This window comes from Mauremys mutica, chromosome 17, assembly GCF_020497125.1.
Source record: "Mauremys mutica isolate MM-2020 ecotype Southern chromosome 17, ASM2049712v1, whole genome shotgun sequence".
In the NCBI taxonomy this organism is placed as follows: domain Eukaryota; kingdom Metazoa; phylum Chordata; order Testudines; family Geoemydidae; genus Mauremys; species Mauremys mutica.
Window position 1 is genome coordinate 8,729,264 of NC_059088.1, and position 18,726 is coordinate 8,747,989.

The following is an 18,726-nucleotide window of genomic DNA, read 5'->3' on the forward strand; positions in this document are numbered from 1 at the left end:
CCGGTTGAAAACCAGGCACCTGGCCACCCTAGTGTCCACTTGAAATGTGGCCACTATAGCGCTTCAGGGTAGACGCTATAGCCGCCGACTTCGTGGGTGCTCCAGCCCTGGAACGCCCATGGGAAAAAATTAGCGGGTGCTTAGCACCCAGCAGCAAAGTCCCCCTCACTCCTCCCCTCCCCCCAAGGCATCTCCTCCACTGCCAGCCCCACGGATCAGCTCCTCTCCCTCCTGCAGCGCCTCCTGCAGGCCGTGGAACAGCTGTTCAGGGGTGTGCAGGGGGTGCTGGGAGGGAGGGGGAGGAGCAGGGCCGGGGCGCACTCAGGGGAGGGAGCTTGGAGGAAGGGGTGGAGTGGGGGCAGGGCCTAGGAGGGGTTGCGCACCCTCCCCTCCCCCGCGGGTACAGGGGAAGTCGATGCCTATGGCAGACACGACCTACACGAAGGGGTGGAGTGTTCCCATCCAGAGTCAGTCCATCTCCCCGAGAGGTGGGAGCTGGGACGTCTGATTTCCCCGCGTCGACCCAGCGCCGGCTACACCAGGGCTACGTCGGCTTCCTTACGGCTCCCAGCGTGCGGCTGTTTCACACCCCGGAGCGATGCAGCCGGGTGTTTAGTGCAGAGCCGCCCTCGGCAACAGCCTCCTTTGACGTGAGTCCCTGTTAGTCTCTGGGAGGAGGCGGGGGCCAGGACTCCTGGGTCCGGCGTGGTCGGGGGCAGCGGTACAGACACATGCTCTGCCGGGAATTTGGATGTAGGATGCAGCTTTATTGAGTGCCTTGGCGTGCGGAAATACGAAAGGTGAGAACAGAGGTGGAGAGGTGGCAGGATGCCTGGGCTCTGTCCCTGGCTCTGGGAGGGGAGTGAGGACTAGTGGTTAGAACAAACATAGCTGAGAGCCAGGACCTTCCCCTGGGTGCACACGCTGAGGGGAAGCTGCTAATGGGTCTCTAATACTCAGGCCTGTTTTTAAGCCCGTCACACTCAGTGCAAAGCCCATAATGGGTCTCTGGCTTGGGCCTTGCACGGCACCGTTATCTCCCCCCGGGGGGAGGGAACTGAGGGACCACTGGGGGGGCAGCCATGGAGAGGCCTGGGGGTATAGCTCGAAGCAGGGGTGTGCCAGCGGGATGGAGCTCAGCAGGTGTCAGAAGTCATCCGTGGTCTCCGTTCTGGGGGCCGGGTTTAACTGGATGCTCTTGATTCGATAGCTGAATACGCCCGACATCAGGACGTCCCCGGCTTTGATGCTGGCCACATCCTGGGTGGCGCAGCCTCTGGCTGCGAAAGGGATTTCGACGCCGTCTGCCCAGAGAAATTGTTGTTATTATCCAGCCTGGGGGGGCGCACAGAGCCCCTGGCATGGGGGGCACAGAGCCCTTGGCCCCATTGCGCCAGGCGCTGGAGATCCAAGGCCGGCCGGGGCGAGGACGAGGAGAGGAGGAGACAATTCTGGTCGGCCTGGGGCCATTTGGAAAAGCCCCAGGAAAGAGGGGGGGGGCTCCCAAAGGGGGGAGTCAGGAAGGGGGACGGAGGAGGAGACGGACAGGAAGGAAAGACAAGAGGAAAGAGACGGACAGAAGAAAAAGAAAAAGAAAAAGAAAAAGGGAATCAACCAAGGAAAGACGGGAAGAGAAAAGGGAAGAGAAGGAAACAAGGAAAGAGGGGAACTGAAAAAGGAGAGAACAGCCAGCGAGCAGACGAAGGACGACGAGGCAAGTGACCCCGAAGGATGAAGCGAAGGATCTGAGGGGGAAGATGGGAAGGAGAAGACGAAGTACCGGTAGTTCTGAGCCATCCACCCACTGGACCCCTTTTTCGCCTCCAGATTTTGACCACAGGCCCTTTCTCGCCCCAGCCCCGCCCACGCGCCCTGCAGCCTGCCCCGCTCGGGGCGGGGGGGGGGGGATTGGTCCAGTGCCCGCTGGCAGGCCCGGGTGTCTCCCGGGCGGGTTTGGCCTGGGGGGGCCGATGGGGAACTCACTCTCTGACAGCGTCCCCACGACGTCGACGCACTGGTTGGCGGCCCCCTGGCAGTGCAGGGTGACGTTGTGGAGGCAGAGGTGGGATCCTGGAGCAAAGCACGACGGGCACTGTCTCCCGTTGGGCACGGTGCTGATTTTGGGGCCTGTGGACAAAGGGGGGGAATCAGAATCGGGGCTGAAGCAGGAAGCAGCTTCTTGTGTCTCGGCGTTTGCAGGGCGGGTGGGCTGCAGTGAAGGCACAGGGCTGGTGTCAGGACGCCTGGGTTCTCTTCCTCCCAACTCTGCTGCTGACAGGCCGGGGGAGCTTGGACGTTTCTGGGCCTCAGTTTCCCCAGTGGGAAGATGGTGAGAATGATCCTGCCTGGGTCCATTCGGATTGGAAGCTCGTTGGGACAGGAGCTGTGTCTCCTCGTGTGTCTGGGCAGCGCCCGACATGATGGGGGGCCCTGATCTCAGTTGGGGGGGGCTGGGCAGCGCCCGGTGCAATGGGTCCCTGATCCCCAAGGGTGCAGGGCAGTGGAGGGAAAGGGCAGGTGGGAGGTGCCAGGGTGGGGGCGGGCGCAGGCCGGGTACGTACGTTCCTTTTTCTCCCCCGTGTTGCAGTTGGTCTCTCTGCAGATCTTGGAGTGGACCCTCACGTAGACGCCGCCCCCGAATTCAAAGTCCAGGTTGCCCACCAGGCTATGCATGTTGTTGCCACATGCCTGGAGGACGCCCGTGTTCACCACGCCCCCTGGTGGGGAGGGGAAGGAACGGATGTCAAGGGGTGAAAGTGAGGTAGCTCCCTGAATCCCCTACCTCCCACCAGCTCCCTACAATCACATTAAGGCCACCCCCCCCCACCCCACATGGCTCTGCCTCTGAGTTTGACCCAGGCCCCCCTACCCGGAGTGAGCGTGTGTTCAAACTGGTGGCAGTAGTGGGATCCCAAAGGCCTTAACTTGGCAGTTGGGGCTTTCTGCTTTGGGGGAGAGCCTGTTGTGCTCTGCCACTCATGCAGAGCCCCCTGGCTGGGGACAGGAGGGTTCATAGGGTCCCCCCCACCCAGGGCCAGGGAGCTGGGAGTTAAGACCCCATTGAGATGCCTAGGGCAGTTTACTCTCATTCTGGCAATCGGCTCAGGCTCTCGGCAGACCCAGGCAGCATCGGTCACATTCAGGGCAGCTCCCCCCTCCCATCAGTGGGCTCAGGCTCTCGGCAGACTCAGGCAGCATCGCCGCATAGCTCACACTGACCGTAATGGCCTGGGACCTGCTGTTTTCTTTTAGCTGAAAGCTGCGATTTTGATTTTATCTGCTGATTCAGGATGCGTGGCCTAGAGAGCCTGCGCCTTGCTCTGCGTCACGGCATGTACCGAGGGTGTTCTCTTCCTGAACAGTGAGGCAAGAATTCTCATCCCAATTACATCTCCTGGCTACGCTGCTTTTCCCAAGGACGCCCTGGTAACAGCTGGAAGGCCACACTACGAAAACCAGAGAAGAATTCCTCCTCAGTTCTGGCAAACGATTCTTTGTCTGCTCCTTGGCCACTATTTACTGGCTCACCAGGTCGTTTTCTGACCTCCGGGGTGGCTCAGCTCCCCTGAGCCGGGTTCTCAGGCCCCCAGTGAACGTTTTGGCTCGGCTGGCTGCCCTGCAAGTTATTTCAGGGGCAGAGAACATAAGAACGGCCAGACTGGGTCAGACTAAAGGTCCATCCAGCCCAGTGTCCTGTCTGCCGACAGTGGCCAGTGCCAGGTGCCCCCGAGGGGATGAACAGAACAGGGAATAACCAAGTGACCCATCCCCTGTCGCCCATTCCCAGCTGCTGGCAAACAGAACCTAGGGACCCCATCCCTGCCCAGACTGGCTACTAGCCATTGATGGACCTGCCCTCCATGAACTTATCTAGCTCCCTTTTGAACCCGGTTATAGTCTTGGCCTTCACAACATCCCCTGGCAGGGAGTTCCACGGGTTGACTGTGCGTTGTGTGAAAAAATACTTTCCTGTGGTTGTTTTAAACCTGCTGCCTGTTAATTTCATTTGATGACCCCCTAGTTCTTGTGTTATGAGAAGGAGTAAATAGCACTTCCGTGTTTCCTTTCTCCGCACCACTCATGATTTTATAGCCCTGTAAGGGAGTGGACTCTCCCCTGCGGCGCCTCCTGCTGGTCGTCCATGGGAATTGGCTCTTCCAGCATCCTGCAGCGCCCCCTGCAGGCTGGTGATCCGCCTTCTCGCTGACCCCCCCGTGTCCCTCCCAGGACCCCAGTGCCCCTTTCTCTGGGCTGCTGCTCCCCTGGCAGTACCCCCCCACTCTGGGTCTCCCCACCCACTAGCCCCACCTCACCTCAGTGTACGGCTACTGCCAGTCCCCATATAGCCCCACTCCCCGGGGCAGACGGCAGTGTTGGCCCCTCATCACCGGCAAGGGGGGGGGGGGTTGGACCTATCCCTGGGCTGCCCCCTGCAACCCCAGTAACCGTTGGCCTTGTGCTAGGCCGCAGCCTGGGGCTTTCCTAGGCCAGAGCTCCCCAGCCCAGCTCCCTGCAGCCAGGCCCCTCTCCCTCTACCAGCAGAGAGAGAGTCCTGAGCTCCTGCCTGCCCTGGCCTTCTTATAACGCCCGGTTGGTCTGTCTGGGGCGTGGCCCCAGCTGCAGCCACTTCCCCCCATCAGCCGGGGCCTTGCTCCCTTCCCCAGCGCCAGTGCTCTGCAGGGCATTTCCAACCCCTTCCCGGCTGGAGCGGGTGCTCACCCTGCTACCATCTCCCCCCTCAGTCACCTCTTTTCCAAGCTGAACAGTCCCAGTCTTATTAATCTCTCCTCCGGCAGAAGCCGTTCCAAACCCTGAATCATTTTTGTTGCCCTTCTCTGCACCTTTTCCAGCAGGTCCCTGGCTGGAAAATGGGAACGTTTCCCATGGGGATTTTCTCAGGGGAACAATCCACGTGATGCTTTCCTAAGAGCTGCACAGACCCCGTCTGAGATTGCCCCACAGGCGCTGCACCAACCGTGCCTGAGATTGGGCCCCCCTCCATGCCAGGCACTGCACAGACCCACCGTGAGAAAGAGTTAACGGTCAGACAGACAGAGCGGTGGGGGAAACTGAGGCACGGAGCAGGGACTTGCTCACTCACAAAGCTGGGGACGGATCCCATTATACCCCACTCCCTCTCCTCGAGCTGGGCTAGAACCCAGAGTCCTGGCTCCTAGCTCCCCTCCTCTAACCCATTAGCTCTCAAGAAACTCACGTGACACAGCATTAGCTGTAGCTGGCAGAGCCCAGAGGAGGCAGAAGATGAGATGAAGTTCCATGGGTCTGGAGAGGGCGGGGGGCTGGTCTCAGAGCCACGATGGAGCCGCCTAGCCTGGAACACAGGAAACACCACAGGGCAGAGTCTGCTTTTCTGGCCCCAGCTCTGGGAGGGGAGTGGGGCCTAGTGGTTAAACCAGGAGGGGCTGGGAGCCAGGATGCCTGGGTTCTCTCCCCGGCTCTGGGAGGGGAGCAGGGTCTAGTGGTTAGAGCAGGGGGGGCTGCGAGCCAGGACTCCTGGGTTCTCTCCCCAGCTCCAGGAGGGGAGTGGGGTCTAGTGGTCAGAGCAGGGGGGGCTGGGACCCAGGACTCGTGGGTTCTCTCCCTGGCCCTGGGAGGAGAGTGTAGTGGTTAGAGCGGGGGTGCTGGGAGCAAGGACTCCTGGGTTCTCCCCTCAGCTCTGGGATTACCCCCTGCATTAGGAAGCCCTGATATTCTGTAGGGGAACCCAGCATTGTGCAGCTGTCTCTGGGGAGTGCTCCGGGCAGGGTTACCCATCTCACCCGCTGAGCCCAGCCATGGAGTGAGGGAATTCCCAGAGCCAGGCCCCTCCCATGCTGCCCAGCTCGAGAGACGCCCTGGTACCTGGCATGTGGCTGTCTCCTGCCCTGAGCACTGGGTTTCATCCAGCTCCATCAGGAGCAGGGGCAGGGACTGGCATAAGCGCCAGGGCCTGTGGCCGGTGAGGGAATTCTCCCCCTAGGCTGTGGAGGGTTCGGGGGTGGGTTTGTGGCTCTTCCCCTGGAATTAGCTGGTGACCAGGCACGCGAGGGGGTGGGGTCCCCCGATTCCCGAGCTCTCGGTAATGTTACGCTCCACGAGGTGGTCTCAGGACACCAAGGGAGACGCAGCGCTTCCGTCTGCTACGGCTGACACGAACCAACTGAAAGCACCTGCTTTCCCTTCATGCCTTCACTTTCCTCGTCTCTAGCACCCCCGCCGCCGCCGAGCACCTTTCCTCAAGCCCACCCAGACACCCCAAACTGAGCATTACCCTGCAGGAGGCTGGAGCGGTATTCGCGTGAGTCACCTGCAGATTTCCGGTGGCCAGCCAGGGCTGGAGATCGCAGTGTGGCCACGACACGACCCGCTTGACCCACACCCACAAATCCCCTTTTATACCCCAAAGTCACACAGCCGGGTCTATCAGCCATGGGGCAGAGCCGATCCAATGGACTCAACTGCTGAACAAAAGGAAACCTGACACAAATGTCAAAACAGGATGTGGTGATGCGGTTTCCAGCTGTCCATCTGGCAGGCAGAAATGTTTCCAGATGCCTGGTTTTCACAGACATCCAACCCCACACATCAGGAGAAGGGCGCAGACACAGGGTGTCTGGTTCACCCCTCCTGCTCCCTTCCAGCGTTGCCGTAGCTAACCCAAGTCGCTACCATAATCTACTAACTAACTATTCCTGGCAAGAAGGAAAATAATTGACAGTCCCTCAATAGTTGGCAGTGGCTTATGCACCTGATTGTTTGCAAAACTGCCCCTATTCAGGGGCGGGCTGCTTAAATCGATGGTGCGGCGCCCGACCAGGGCACTTCTCCCCGGCTCGCCCCTCTCCCTCCTGAAGGGCGGCGCACAGAGCTGGCTGCCAGGGGCCAGATTTGCATCTGGTAACAGATGCCACCTCACCGACTCCAGTGCAGTGACTCCTGATTTACCCTGGGAGCAGTGAGAGCAGAATGGGCCCCAGAGGGGTGACTCCTGATTTACATGGGGGGGGGGGGAGAACGGGCCCCAGGGGGGTGACTTCTGATTTACACAGGGGAACAGGCCCCAGTGGGGTGATTCCTGATTTACACCAGGGGGAACGGGCCCCAGTGGGGTGACTCCTGATTTACACCAGGGGGGACGGGCCCCAGTGGGGTGATTCCTGATTTACACCAGGGGGAACGGGCCCCAGTGGGGTGACTCCTGATTTACACCAGGGGGGACGGGCCCCAGTGGGGTGATTCCTGATTTACACCAGGGGGAACGGGCCCCAGTGGGGTGACTCCTGATTTACACCAGGGGGGACGGGCCCCAGTGGGGTGATTCCTGATTTACACCAGGGGGAACGGGCCCCAGTGGGGTGACTCCTGATTTACACGGAGGAATGGGCCCCTGTAGGCTATAGGATTAGCCTGCTTGCTTGCGTATCATAGAATCATGGAATATCAGGGTTGGAAGGGACCTCAGGAGGTATCTAGTCCAACCCCCTGCCCAAAGCAGGACCAATCCCCAGACAGATTTTTGCTCCAAATGGCCCCCTCAGGGATTGAACTCACATCCCTGGGTTTAGCAGGCTAATGCATATCTATATATATATTTCTTATAGGCGAGCAGGAGGCGCTGGGTGGGGGAGGAGTGAGGGCAGGCCATGCTCAGGGGAGGTGGCAGAATGCGGGTGGGAAGAGGAGGGGCGGGGTAGGGTGGGGGCTTTGGGGAAAGGGTGCAGTGGGGGCGGGGCCAGGGGCTGAAACTCAGGGTTGAGCCCCCCCGGCAGATTAGAAAATCAGCCCCGCTGCGTGGAATTACCGGGACAGCATCTTCTGGGCTCTTCTGTTTTCACAGGAGATTTGGGATGGTTTGGGGGGAGGGGAGCACCCAACCTCCCAGCCACCCTCCTTCTTCCCAGGGGTAAACCAGGAACTTGCTTCCCTCGTTTAAACCCCTCGCTCTGTGGTTTAGTCACAATAGATGCCCGGGTCTGTTCAAAGTGTTAAAATGCCTCATAAGGAATGTATTTGTCAAAAAAAAAATTTTTTTTACCAGAATCGGGTTTTTGTTCTGGTCAGAATTGTTAGGGACAGACTTGCTGGCAGATATTTTGAAATAAATGATCGAAATCATTGACACTGCCATGATTCTATTGTGTTACTTTGACAAATAAAATATGCAGAATTTTGTGTTTTGCTTCCTGAACGACAGCCAAGGCCGTCCATGGAAATCTCATTCTCTCACGCTGGGTGGAACATTATCACAGTGTCCTGAACCGTCCTCCAGCAGCCGCTTGTTCAGAGCTGGATGATCTGCCTGTCACTGGGGTTCCGGCTCCAGACATTTGTACTGATGCACCGGCGTTGGATGAAATGAAGTGCACCATCTCTACACTGAAAAACGGACGCAGAGCCGGTGCCGACGGCATCCCCTCAGAGCTGCTAAAATGTGCTATTGCTCCTGTAGCAGAATCACTTCTGGCCAGCTTTCGGCTGGTGTGGAGAAGTGGGGCCCTGCCAACCGCCTGGAAGGACGGAATTGTGATCTCGCTCCGTAAGGGCAAGGGACCGTGCAGTGAGTGTAAGAGCTACCGGCCGATCACCTTGCTCCCCGTCCCAGGGAAGGTGTTTGCGCATGTTTTGCCGGCACGCCTGGAGCCTTTGCTACATCGGACGCGTCGTCCCCAACCGTCAGGCTGTACGAGGAACAGGGCCACGTTAGACGCCATGTTGGCCCTTCGCTTGTTGTTGGAGATACATTGCGAGTTCTGGAAACCTCTGGACGTAGCGTATGCTGATCTCAAGGCTGCCTTTGAGTCAGTAGATCCTGTCACGTCCACTCTGCTGCACTTCATTAGAACAACATTTGAACAACAGAGCCCATGTCAGTGTGTTGCGGCCGGGATCCCCACTGACGCAGCAAGTCTCTGCCGCTGCCAGGGCCCCGGGCTGGGACGCAATGGAGAGGGAGGGGCCTGCGGCCCCCCTGCCACCCCACTCCTTGGGTGGCATCTCCCCCCCCCCGGCCTGGAGAGGCTGGGATCTCCTGTTAAGTAACTGCTGACTCAGCCCCTGCCTGTTTGCTGCTGCCCCGCCCTGACCGAGGGCCTGGGCTGCTATGGGAACTATGGACTCAGCCCCCGCTGCAACGGCCTGAGCCCCTAACCGAGTTGCGTTACTGCCCCCGACCGCAGAGCCGACGGCCGGGGGACTAGAGCCAGGCGGTGGGATACCCCACGGCCCCGCTGAGAGACCAACCGCGGCAAAGCCGCACCGCAGTCCTCCAGCCGTGTGCCCAGGGGTTGGGTTGTGGGGGGAGGGGGGACAGGGGAGAACGTCCCGCCCCCGCCCCCGCCCCCGTTACAGGTTCCTCCAGCTGGCTGGAAAGAGCTTTTGCTGTGAGCTGAGTCAAGCAGCCCCCCCGTCTCCGTGCTCCCCCTGAGGCGTCTCCATCGGATCCAGTTCCTGGGTCGTCCTCGGGAGTGTGGATCCCTCAGCGCCGTCTGGCTGCTCCACTGTTGCCCCTGAAAGGCTGGTGGTGGGTGTTCCCAGCCTCGCCCCACATTTCAGTAACACACACGCAGCACACGCGGGAACGCCCTGCACAGTCCTAGCGCAGCCCGTCCGACGGGGGATTAATGCTCAGCAGATCAAGGCTTTTAGAATGATCCCTCCCAAGGCAGACTGGGTACAGAACACACCTTAATGCTCTCACCACGGTAAATACGGGGCTGCCGGGGTGTTGCTTTGGGGTACAGAGTGTCACAATGGGATGCTGGGGGGCACAGACTCCACCTAGATTGGGGGCCCCCATTATGCCAGGTGCTGCCCAGCCCCCCGGCTGAGATCAGGGAATCCCTGTCGTGCCAGGCACTGCCCTGAGAGCCAGCCCCTGCCCTGGAGAGCTTCCAAGCTAAAGAGACAAAGGAAAGATTATTGCACAGAAGGGGAAACTGAGGCCCAGAGTGCAAAAGTGGCCAATTTTCTAGACATCTGTTTCTTCGCTGTCCCTCTCCCGCCCTGGCTGGACTTGCAGCGATGCAGCCGGGTCCCCCCAAGTGTTTAGTGCACAGCTGCCCTCGGCAATAACGTCGACTGGCACAAGAGTCCCTGTTGCTCTCTGGGAGGTGGGGTGGGGGCCAGGACTCCTGGGTCCAGTGTGGATGGGGGCAGCTGTACAGACACATGCAGGGATTTTGGATTTATGATGCAGCTTTATTCAATGCATTAGTGTGTGGAAATACGAAAGGTGAGAACAGAGGGTGGAGGGGTGGCAGGATGCCTGGGTTCTGTTCTTGGATCTGGGAGGGGAGTGGGGACTAGTGGTTACAGCAGGGGGCCTGGGAGCCCGGACTCCTGGGTTCTACCCCTCAGATCACTCTCCTGGGAGAAGCTGCTAATGGGTCTCTAATGCTCAGGCCTGTTTTTAAGCCCGTCACGCTCAGTGCAAAGCCCATAATGGGTCTCTGGCTCGGGCCCTGCACCGGTGGGTCTCAATGCGCTTTACGAAGGCGGCTCGGCACCGTTATTCCCTGCCTGGGGTGGGGGGGGACTGAGTCACAGCTGGGGGTGGGGGGGAGGGAATAGCTCGAAGTGGGGGTGCGCCAGTGGGATGGAGCTCAGCAGGTGTCAGAAGCCGTCCTCGATCTCCGTTCTGGGGGCCGGGCTTAACTGGATGCTCTTGATCCGATAGGTGAATACGCCCGACACCAGTATGTCCCCGGCTTTGATCTTGGCCACATCCTGGGTGGCGCAGCCTCTGGCTGCGAAAGGGATTTCGACGTAGTCTGCCCAGAGAAATTGTCGTTATTACCCGGCGGGGGGTGTGTGTGTGTGCACAGAGCCCCTGGCATTGGGGTCACAGCGCCCCTGGCACAGGGTTTGGCCCTTTCTCCCCCCAACCCCGCCCACGCGCCCTGCAGCCTGCCCCGCTCGGGGGGGGGGGATTGGTCCAGTGCCCGCTGGCAGGTTTGGCCTGGGGGGGCCGATGGGGAACTCACTCTCTGACAGCGTCCCCACGACGTCGACGCACTGGTTGGCGGCCCCCTGGCAGTGCAGGGTGACGTTGTGGAGGCAGCGGTGGGATCCTGGGGCAAAGCACGACGGGCACTGTCTCCCGTTGGGCACGGTGCTGATTTTGGGGCCTGCGGACAAAGGGGGGGAATCAGAATCGGGGCTGAAGCAGGAAGCAGCTCCTTGTGTCTCGGCGTTTGCAGGGCGGGTGGGCTGCAGTGAAGACACAGGGCTGGTGTCAGGACGCCTGGGTTCGCTTCCTCCCAACTCTGCCGCTGACAGGCCGGGGGAGCTTGGACGTTTCTGGGCCTCAGTTTCCCCAACGGGAAGATGGTGAGAATGATCCTGCCTGGGCCCATTCGGATTGGAAGCTCATTGGGACAGGAGCTGTGTCTCCTCGTGTGTCTGGGCAGCGCCCGACATGATGGGGGGCCCCGATCTCAGTCAGGGGGGAGGGGCTGGGCAGCACCCGGTGCAATGGGTCCCTGATCCCCAAGGGTGCAGGGCAGTGGAGGGAAAGGGCAGTTGAGAGGTGCCAGGGTGGGGGCGGGCGCAGGCCGGGTACGTACGTTCCTTTATCTCCCCCGTGTTGCAGTTGGTCTCTCTGCAGATCTCGGAGTGGACCCTCACGTAGACGCCGCCCCCGAATTCAAAGTCCAGGTCGCCCTCCAGGCTGATCAGGCTGTTGGTGCATAACTGGAGGACGCCTGTGTTCACCACGCCCCCTGGTGGAGAGGGGCAGGAACGTCTGTCAAGGGGTGAACACGAGAGCCCGAATCCCCAACCTCCCGCCGGCTCCCTACAGCTGGACCAAGGCCACCCCCCGCCCCACGTGGCTCTGCCTCAGTGTTTGATCCAACCCCCCCTACCCGGAGTGAGGGCGGCTTCAAACTGGTGGCAGTAGTGGGATCCCACGGGCCTTAACCTGGCAGTTGGGGCTCTCTGCTTTGGGGGAGGGAGGCCAGGCCTGTTGTACTCTGCCCCTCACGCAGAGCTCCCTGGCTGGGGGCTCAGGGGAGTTGACAGGGTCCCCCTAGGGCCAAGGGGCTGGGAGTTAAAACCCCATTGAGATGCCTGGGGCAGTTTTCTCTCCTCCCTGCAATGGGCTCAGGCTCTCGGCAGACCCAGGCAGCGTCGCTGCGTCGGTCACACTCAGGGCAGCTCCCCCCTCCCAGAAATGGGCTCAGGCTCTGAGCAGACCCAGGCAGCGTCACTGTGTCGGTCACACTGACTATGAAGGCCAGAGAGCTGCCGTTTTAGCTGAACGCACCAATTTTGCTCTAATCTGCTGATTCAGGATGTGCGGCCTAGAGAGCCCGCGCCCTGCTCTGTGTCACGGCACCACGGCACGTACCGAAGGAGTTCGCTTCCTGAACAGCGATGCAAGAATCTGCCCCACTGCTACAGCTCCTCACTGCGTTGCTTTCCCCGGGGATGCTGTGGTAACAGCTGGAAGGACGTGCTGTGAAAGGAATTGCTCCTGAGTTCTGGCAAACAATGATTCCTCATCCGCTCCTTGGCCACCATTTACGGGCTCCCCAGGTCGTTTTCTGGCACTGGGGTGGCTCAGATCCCGTGAGCTGGGTTCTCAGGCCCCCAGGGACCCTTTCTGCTGGGATGGCCCCCCTGCAAGTTATTTCGAGGACAGAGGCAGAGTCACTTCTCCTGACTCCCTCCAGTGGCCAGACCAGGAAGGTCCCTGTCTGGAAAATGGGAACGTTTCCCATGGTGATTTTCTCAGGGGAACAATCCACGTGATGCTTTCCTAAGAGCTGCACAGACCCCATCTGCGATCAGCCCCCTGTCGTGCCAGGCGCTGCACAAACCCTGGCTGAGACTGGGGCCTCGCCCCCCATCGTGCCAGGTGCTGCACAGACCCAGCTTGAGAAACAGATCATCCCCAAAGAGATTATGGTCAAAAAGATGGGGGAGGGGCAACTGAGGCACGGAGCAGGGACTTGCTCACTGGCAGAGCTGGGGATAGATCCCATTATAGCCCACTCCCCCTCCAGGAGTTGGGATAGAACCCAGGAGTCCTGGCTCCCCCCACCCCCACTCTAACGCATTAGACCCCCAGAAATTCACACCACACACCGCTGGCCGTAGCTAGGAGAGCCCAGAGGAGGCACAAGACAAGACGAACGTCCATGGCTCTGGAGAGAGCGGGGGCTGGTGTCGGAGCCGCGACAGATCCACCTAGGCTGGAACACAGAGCAAAGTCTGCTTGTCTGCCCCCAGCTCTGGGCTGGGCTTCGGATCCCGTGGTCAGAGCAGGGGAGCCAGAAGTCAGGACTCCTGGGTTCTCTCCTCAGCTCTGGGAGAACCCCCCTCCCCCGCGCTAGGAAGCCCCGATATTCTGCAGGGGGCCGTGGCGCTGTGCAGCTGTCTCTGGGCAGTGCCCGCCCGAGCGAGCAGGGCCGGCAGCGTCGCCCGCTGAGCCCAGCCATGGAGCGAGGACATTCCCAGAGCCCCCCGCTCTGCCCTGCGGCCCCCCGGCTGGACAGCGTCCCTGGCACCCGCCGCCTGGCTTCCTCCTGCCCTGAGCACTGGGTGTAACCCAGCTGGGCAGGGGCAGGGCCTGGCACAGGAGCCAGGGCGGCGGTGTCGGCTGGGGAGGGAATTCTCACCTGGGGCAGCGCAGGGCTGGGGCAGGGGGTGGGTTTGCAGCTCTGTCCCTGGGCCGCGGAGATGCCGGGCTTAGCTGGTGGCTGGGCAAGCGGGCAGGGGCCGGCTGCTTAAATAGCTAGTGCAGCGGGCGGGCACCAGGCCAGACCGGGGCTCGTCTCCAAAGGCCTCCCCCGTCCGCCCCCTGCTGAAGGGCGGCCCCCGGAGCTGGTGTAAACAGGAGCCGCCTCGCTGAGTTACTCCCGATTTACCCTGGGGGAAGTGAGAGGGGACTCGGCCCAGGGACTCCAAGGGGGTGACTCCTGATTTACACCAGGGGAATGGGCCCCAGGGGGGTGACTCCTGATTTACACCGGGGGGGGGAAATAGGCCCCAGTGGGGTGACCAAGACTTGCTACCCCCGTCCTTGCGGCTTCATCCCCGCACACCCCTGGGCAGCAGGGCAGGGCTGCTAGCCCTGTTGTCCAGATGGGGAAACTGAGGCACAGAGAGTCCGGGTGATTTACCCAAGGGGTCTGGGGCACAGCAGGGAGTTGAACCAGGGTCTCTCATGTCCGAGGCCCATGCACTAACCACTGGACAGCACTGCCTCTCCTCGTAGGGGGTGCCCAAGATGGAAGCGTCTGGGGTTTGCCTCTGTTCCAAGCAAGACTGGAGCCCCCTTTGCACCAGTCACTGCCCAGACCCCCTGGGCGCTGCCCAGACCTCACACAAGACCAGGGTCCCCCTGTGCCGGGCGCTGCCCAGACCCCAGTCGAGTCCAGGGCCCCTCCGTGCCGGGTGCTGCCCAGACCCCAGGTGAGATTGGTGCCCTGATGTGCCAGTTTTGCAACAGCGTTAAAAAATCACACGTGTTTCCCCCCTCACCCGCTGGTGATGCTTTATTCAGGGACGTTCTCACAGGAAATTAATCTCCCCCTCCTCCCCCCCCAGCAGTTTGCGGCACGCGCCCGATGCTGGGACTCGATCCTGGATCGTGCCGAGAGCCGACGGCGACAGGAGCGACCACCCTGCCGGGCTCCGTGTGCCCCAGGCAGCGGCTGGGCTGGAGCCTGGCGCCCGGGGGGCTAAGTGCTCTGCTTGGGGCCGGGTGTGGGGGCCGGGCTGCATTCGGACGTGATCACGACGTCGGTGAAGACCCCTGGCAGCTTGTACACCCCCCCCCTTGCTGACACAGGTGCTTTTGGTGGCACAGCCGTGCACGGCGTAGGTGTAATTCCGGGTGCCTGGAAGCAGAGCGGAGAGGGCGTCGCCGGGGGGCTCACGCCCCAGAGAGTCCCCAGGGAACAGCCCCCTGAGACGCTTCGATTGCGACCAGACTCCACCGGGCACCTGCCTGCGGAGGGGACGGGGACGCCCTGATCCCAGCCCCTCCGCGCCCCACAGCTCACCAGGTGGGAGGCCCTGTGGGTGCCGGGTACCACGCTGCCGGCCACAGGGTAACCCGGAGATCGGTCCCAGGGCTACCAGAGCCTGGCCGGCCTGCCCGAGCCGGGACCTCACCCTCCATCGGTTCACCTGGCTGGCCCCGAGCCGGGACCTCACCCTCCATCGGTTCACCTGGCTGGCCCCGAGCCGGGACCTCACCCCCGTCAGTTCACCTGGCCGGCCCCGAGCCGGGCCCTCACCCCCCGACGGTTCACCTGGCCGGCCCCGAGCCGGGACCTCACCCCCGTCGGTTCACCTGGCTGGCCCCGAGCCGGGCCCTCACCCTCCATCGGTTCACCTGGCCGGCCCCGAGCCGGGACCTCACCCCCGTCAGTTCACCTGGCCGGCCCCGAGCCGGGACCTCACCCTCCGTCGGTTCACCTGGCCGGCCCCGAGCCGGGACCTCACCCTCCTTCGGTTCACCTGACCGGCCCCGAGCCGGGACCTCACCCTCCATCGGTTCACCTGGCTGGCCCCGAGCCGGGACCTCACCCTCCATCGGTTCACCTGGCTGGCCCCGAGCCGGGACCTCCCCGTCCGTCGGTTCACCTGGCCGGCCCCGAGCCGGGACCTCCCCCTCCGTCGGTTCACCTGGCCGGCCCCGAGCCGGGACCTCCCCCTCCGTCGGTTCACCTGACCGGCCCCGAGCCGGGACCTCCCCCTCCGTCGGTTCACCTGGCCGGCCCCGAGCCGGGACCTCCCCCTCCGTCGGTTCACCTGGCTGGCCCCGAGCCGGGCCCTCACCCTCCTTCGGTTCACCTGGCCGGCCCCGAGCCGGGACCTCCCCCTCCGTCGGTTCACCTGACCGGCCCCGAGCCGGGACCTCCCCCTCCGTCGGTTCACCTGGCCGGCCCCGAGCCGGGACCTCCCCCTCCGTCGGTTCACCTGGCCGGCCCCGAGCCGGGACCTCCCCCTCCGTCGGTTCACCTGGCTGGCCCCGAGCCGGGCCCTCACCCTCCTTCGGTTCACCTGGCCGGCCCCGAGCCGGGACCTCCCCCTCCGTCGGTTCACCTGACCGGCCCCGAGCCGGGACCTCCCCCTCCGTCGGTTCACCTGGCCGGCCCCGAGCCGGGACCTCCCCCTCCGTCGGTTCACCTGGCCTGCCCTGAGCTGGGACCTCACCCCCGTCGGTTCACCTGGCCGGCCCCGAGCCGGGACCTCACCCCCTGTTGGTTCACCTGGCCGGCCCCGAGCTGGGACCTCACCCCTGTCGGTTCACCTGGGCGGCCTGCCCCGAGCCGGGACCTCACCCCTGTCCATGCTTCTGGCCATCCGCCTGGAGCCAGGTCTTCACCCTCCGCCTGGCCGGCTTTCCAGAGCTTTCCCATGGGTGGGGAATTTCCCGGGGGGGGGGCGGGGGCGGGGTTTGTTCTTCTGAATCTTATCTGCATTTTAGTTCCAAAGGGTTCTTGGCTAATTTCCCCTCCCGCAGAGCCCCGGTGAGTCTCCCCCGGCACGGAACTCAGGGACGTGTATTGCACGAAAGCAGCGGCCAGAGAGGACACAATGGGGGGCGAACCCACCCCAGCCCGTGGGAGCTTGTTACAACGGGGCCTTATCCCTGACCGGGCTGTGCCTGGTGCTAACGCCCGCGCTGTTATGCTCACAAAAAACTCACGAGATCTTTTTATAGGGAAAAGGCAACACGCCACATTTATTGAGAATCCAGCAGCCAGCACAAGCTTTCCAGTCACACACACACCCCGTGCGCACAGTCCGTGATGGGCGCTGTCCCTGTGAGGGGTCGAAGGATTGCACTGCCCAGCCGGCTGCCAGGCATTCGCGTTCGCAGGGGTCAACGTTTAGCTCAGCTCCCGCAATTTCCTGGATTCAGACGCTACTGGAACCAGATTTCCTGCCTCACTATTTCGCAATAGCGTAGCAGCCAAGGCCGTACTGCTGGCAGCCGAGCGACTAACTAGGGGCTGTGATTCATCGGGAGAGCGGAGGGTTGGAGCTGCCTGAGCCTTTTGCGTTAAAAGCCTTAAAGCAGCGTCCTGTGCCTCTCCCCATTCCCATTTGGCCTTTTTCTTTAGCAATCGCCACGAGGGGGGAGTGATTTCAGCATCTTTCTATTCGTGTGGCCTAAGGAAATGGACTCCTCCTAGCAGAACTCTTACAGAAGAGTGGGCGTCGGCAGGGGCCGGCGTTTCTACCAGTGCCCCGACCTTCCTCTGACCTACCTGTCTCCCTTCCTGTCCAACCACTGTGCCCAGGTGTGTAACCGGAGGTAGCGCCAGCGGAGCCTTGTCTCAGGCTACTTTGAACCCTGTTTCCTGAACTAGCCCCAAAACTTTCTCCGTTAGTGTTTGAGTTGGTGCCTCAGTTTCCTGTCGCTTACTTGCAAGGCATGAAGAAAAAGGAAATGGCTAATCCTAGTACCCACAATCCTCTTCATTTATTCTAATACTTTAAGTCTTAGTATAAAACTCACACCGTATATGGCCAAACCCTAACCAGTTATATCGCACAGCACCATGGTGCAACATCGCACTCGCTCCTTGCCCTGCCTTCCTCTGCTAGATGCAAGAGCCCTTCCCCGCCCCAAATTGTCTCCCCCGAGACAGGCCTGTCCTCGTTACAGACAGCCCCCCAACCTGCAGCAAATACTCACCAGCAACCACACACCACACAACAAAAACACCAACCCAGGCGCCAATCCCTGCAACAAACCCCGGTGCCAACTCTGTCCCCATATCTATTCAAGGGACAGCCCCCCCCATAGGACCTAATCACCTCAGCCAGACCATCCGGGGCTTGTTCACCTGCACAGCTACCAACGTGATCTATGCCATCGTGTGCCAGCAATGCCCCTCTGCCGTGTACATTGGCCAAACCCCACAGTCTCTACGCAAAAGAATAAATGGACACAAATCTGACAGCGAGAATTATAACCAGGGGTGAGCTGCAGCGGGTTCGCACGGGTTCGCGGGAACCCGTTGTTAAATTTAGCAGCCATTTTAGAACCGCTTGTTAAGGGCTGCTAAATTTAACAAAAGTTCCCGCCCACTCCTCTCCTGCTCTGCCCCCTTCTCCTCCCCCTCCCCTGCTTCCCGCGAATCAGATGTTCGCGGGAAGCCTGAACAAGCAGCATGGAGGCAGCCAGCAGGTAAGCTGGGGCGCGGAGGGGGAGGGGAGGTGCGGCTGGCTCAGCAGCTCCCGGTCCCAGATCGCGGCTCCCTCCAGCCCAGCGCTGGCCCGGGGAGTCGGGCCCCGCGGCTGCCGCCGAGCGGCCGGGCCCGGCCCGGGGAGTCGGGCCCCGAGCGGCCGGGCCCGGCCCGGGGAGTCGGGCCGAGCGGCCGGGCCCGGCCCGGGGAGTCGGGCCGAGCGGCCGGGCCCCGGCGCCGGCCCGGCCCGGGGAGTCGGGCCGAGCGGCCGGGCCCCGGCGCCGGCCCGGCCCGGGGAGTCGGGCCGAGCGGCGCCGGTCGTGGTTCTGGCAGAGTGGACCCGGTCCCCAGGCAGTGTGGTAAGGGGGCAGGGAGGGGGTGGGTTGTGGGGGGGTGGATAGGGGTCAGGGCAGTCAGAGGGCAGGGAACAGGGGGATTGAATGGGGGAAAGGGTCCCGGGGAGCAGTCAGGAAAGAGCAGGGTTGGATGAGGTGGTGGGGGCACTCAGGGACAGAGAGAAGGGGTAGTTGTATGGGGTAGGGGTTCTGGGGGGGCCATTGAGAATGAGAGG

At 61.9% G+C, this 18,726-nt stretch overlaps 2 protein-coding genes across 6 annotated transcripts; both read right to left on the minus strand.

The window, feature by feature from the left end:
• Positions 1–761: 761 nt before the first annotated feature.
• On the minus strand, positions 762–6,429 carry LOC123351820 (phospholipase A2 inhibitor and Ly6/PLAUR domain-containing protein-like). Of its 4 annotated transcripts, none has more exons than XM_044991474.1 (6): positions 6,308–6,429; positions 5,216–5,332; positions 3,339–3,446; positions 2,562–2,717; positions 1,984–2,127; positions 762–1,304 (listed from the first exon to the last, which is right to left on the minus strand). In XM_044991474.1, the coding sequence occupies exons 2-6, from the start codon at positions 5,277–5,279 to the stop codon at positions 1,147–1,149; spliced, it is 630 nt and encodes a 209-aa protein (XP_044847409.1). In that variant the 5' UTR covers positions 5,280–5,332; positions 6,308–6,429; the 3' UTR covers positions 762–1,146. The 4 variants fall into 4 exon arrangements, with proteins under 4 accessions (XP_044847409.1, XP_044847408.1, XP_044847412.1 ...); XM_044991473.1 differs by having other exon boundaries at positions 6,272–6,423; XM_044991477.1 differs by lacking the exon at positions 3,339–3,446.
• A 3,763-nt stretch (positions 6,430–10,192) lies between these two features.
• On the minus strand, positions 10,193–13,758 carry LOC123352130 (phospholipase A2 inhibitor and Ly6/PLAUR domain-containing protein-like). 2 transcript variants are annotated; one of them, XM_044991885.1, is made up of 6 exons: positions 13,623–13,758; positions 13,090–13,196; positions 12,350–12,457; positions 11,565–11,720; positions 10,983–11,126; positions 10,193–10,769 (listed from the first exon to the last, which is right to left on the minus strand). In XM_044991885.1, the coding sequence occupies exons 2-6, from the start codon at positions 13,142–13,144 to the stop codon at positions 10,612–10,614; spliced, it is 621 nt and encodes a 206-aa protein (XP_044847820.1). In that variant the 5' UTR covers positions 13,145–13,196; positions 13,623–13,758; the 3' UTR covers positions 10,193–10,611. The 2 variants fall into 2 exon arrangements, with proteins under 2 accessions (XP_044847820.1, XP_044847821.1); XM_044991886.1 differs by having other exon boundaries at positions 13,090–13,191; positions 13,623–13,756.
• Positions 13,759–18,726: the final 4,968 nt, after the last annotated feature.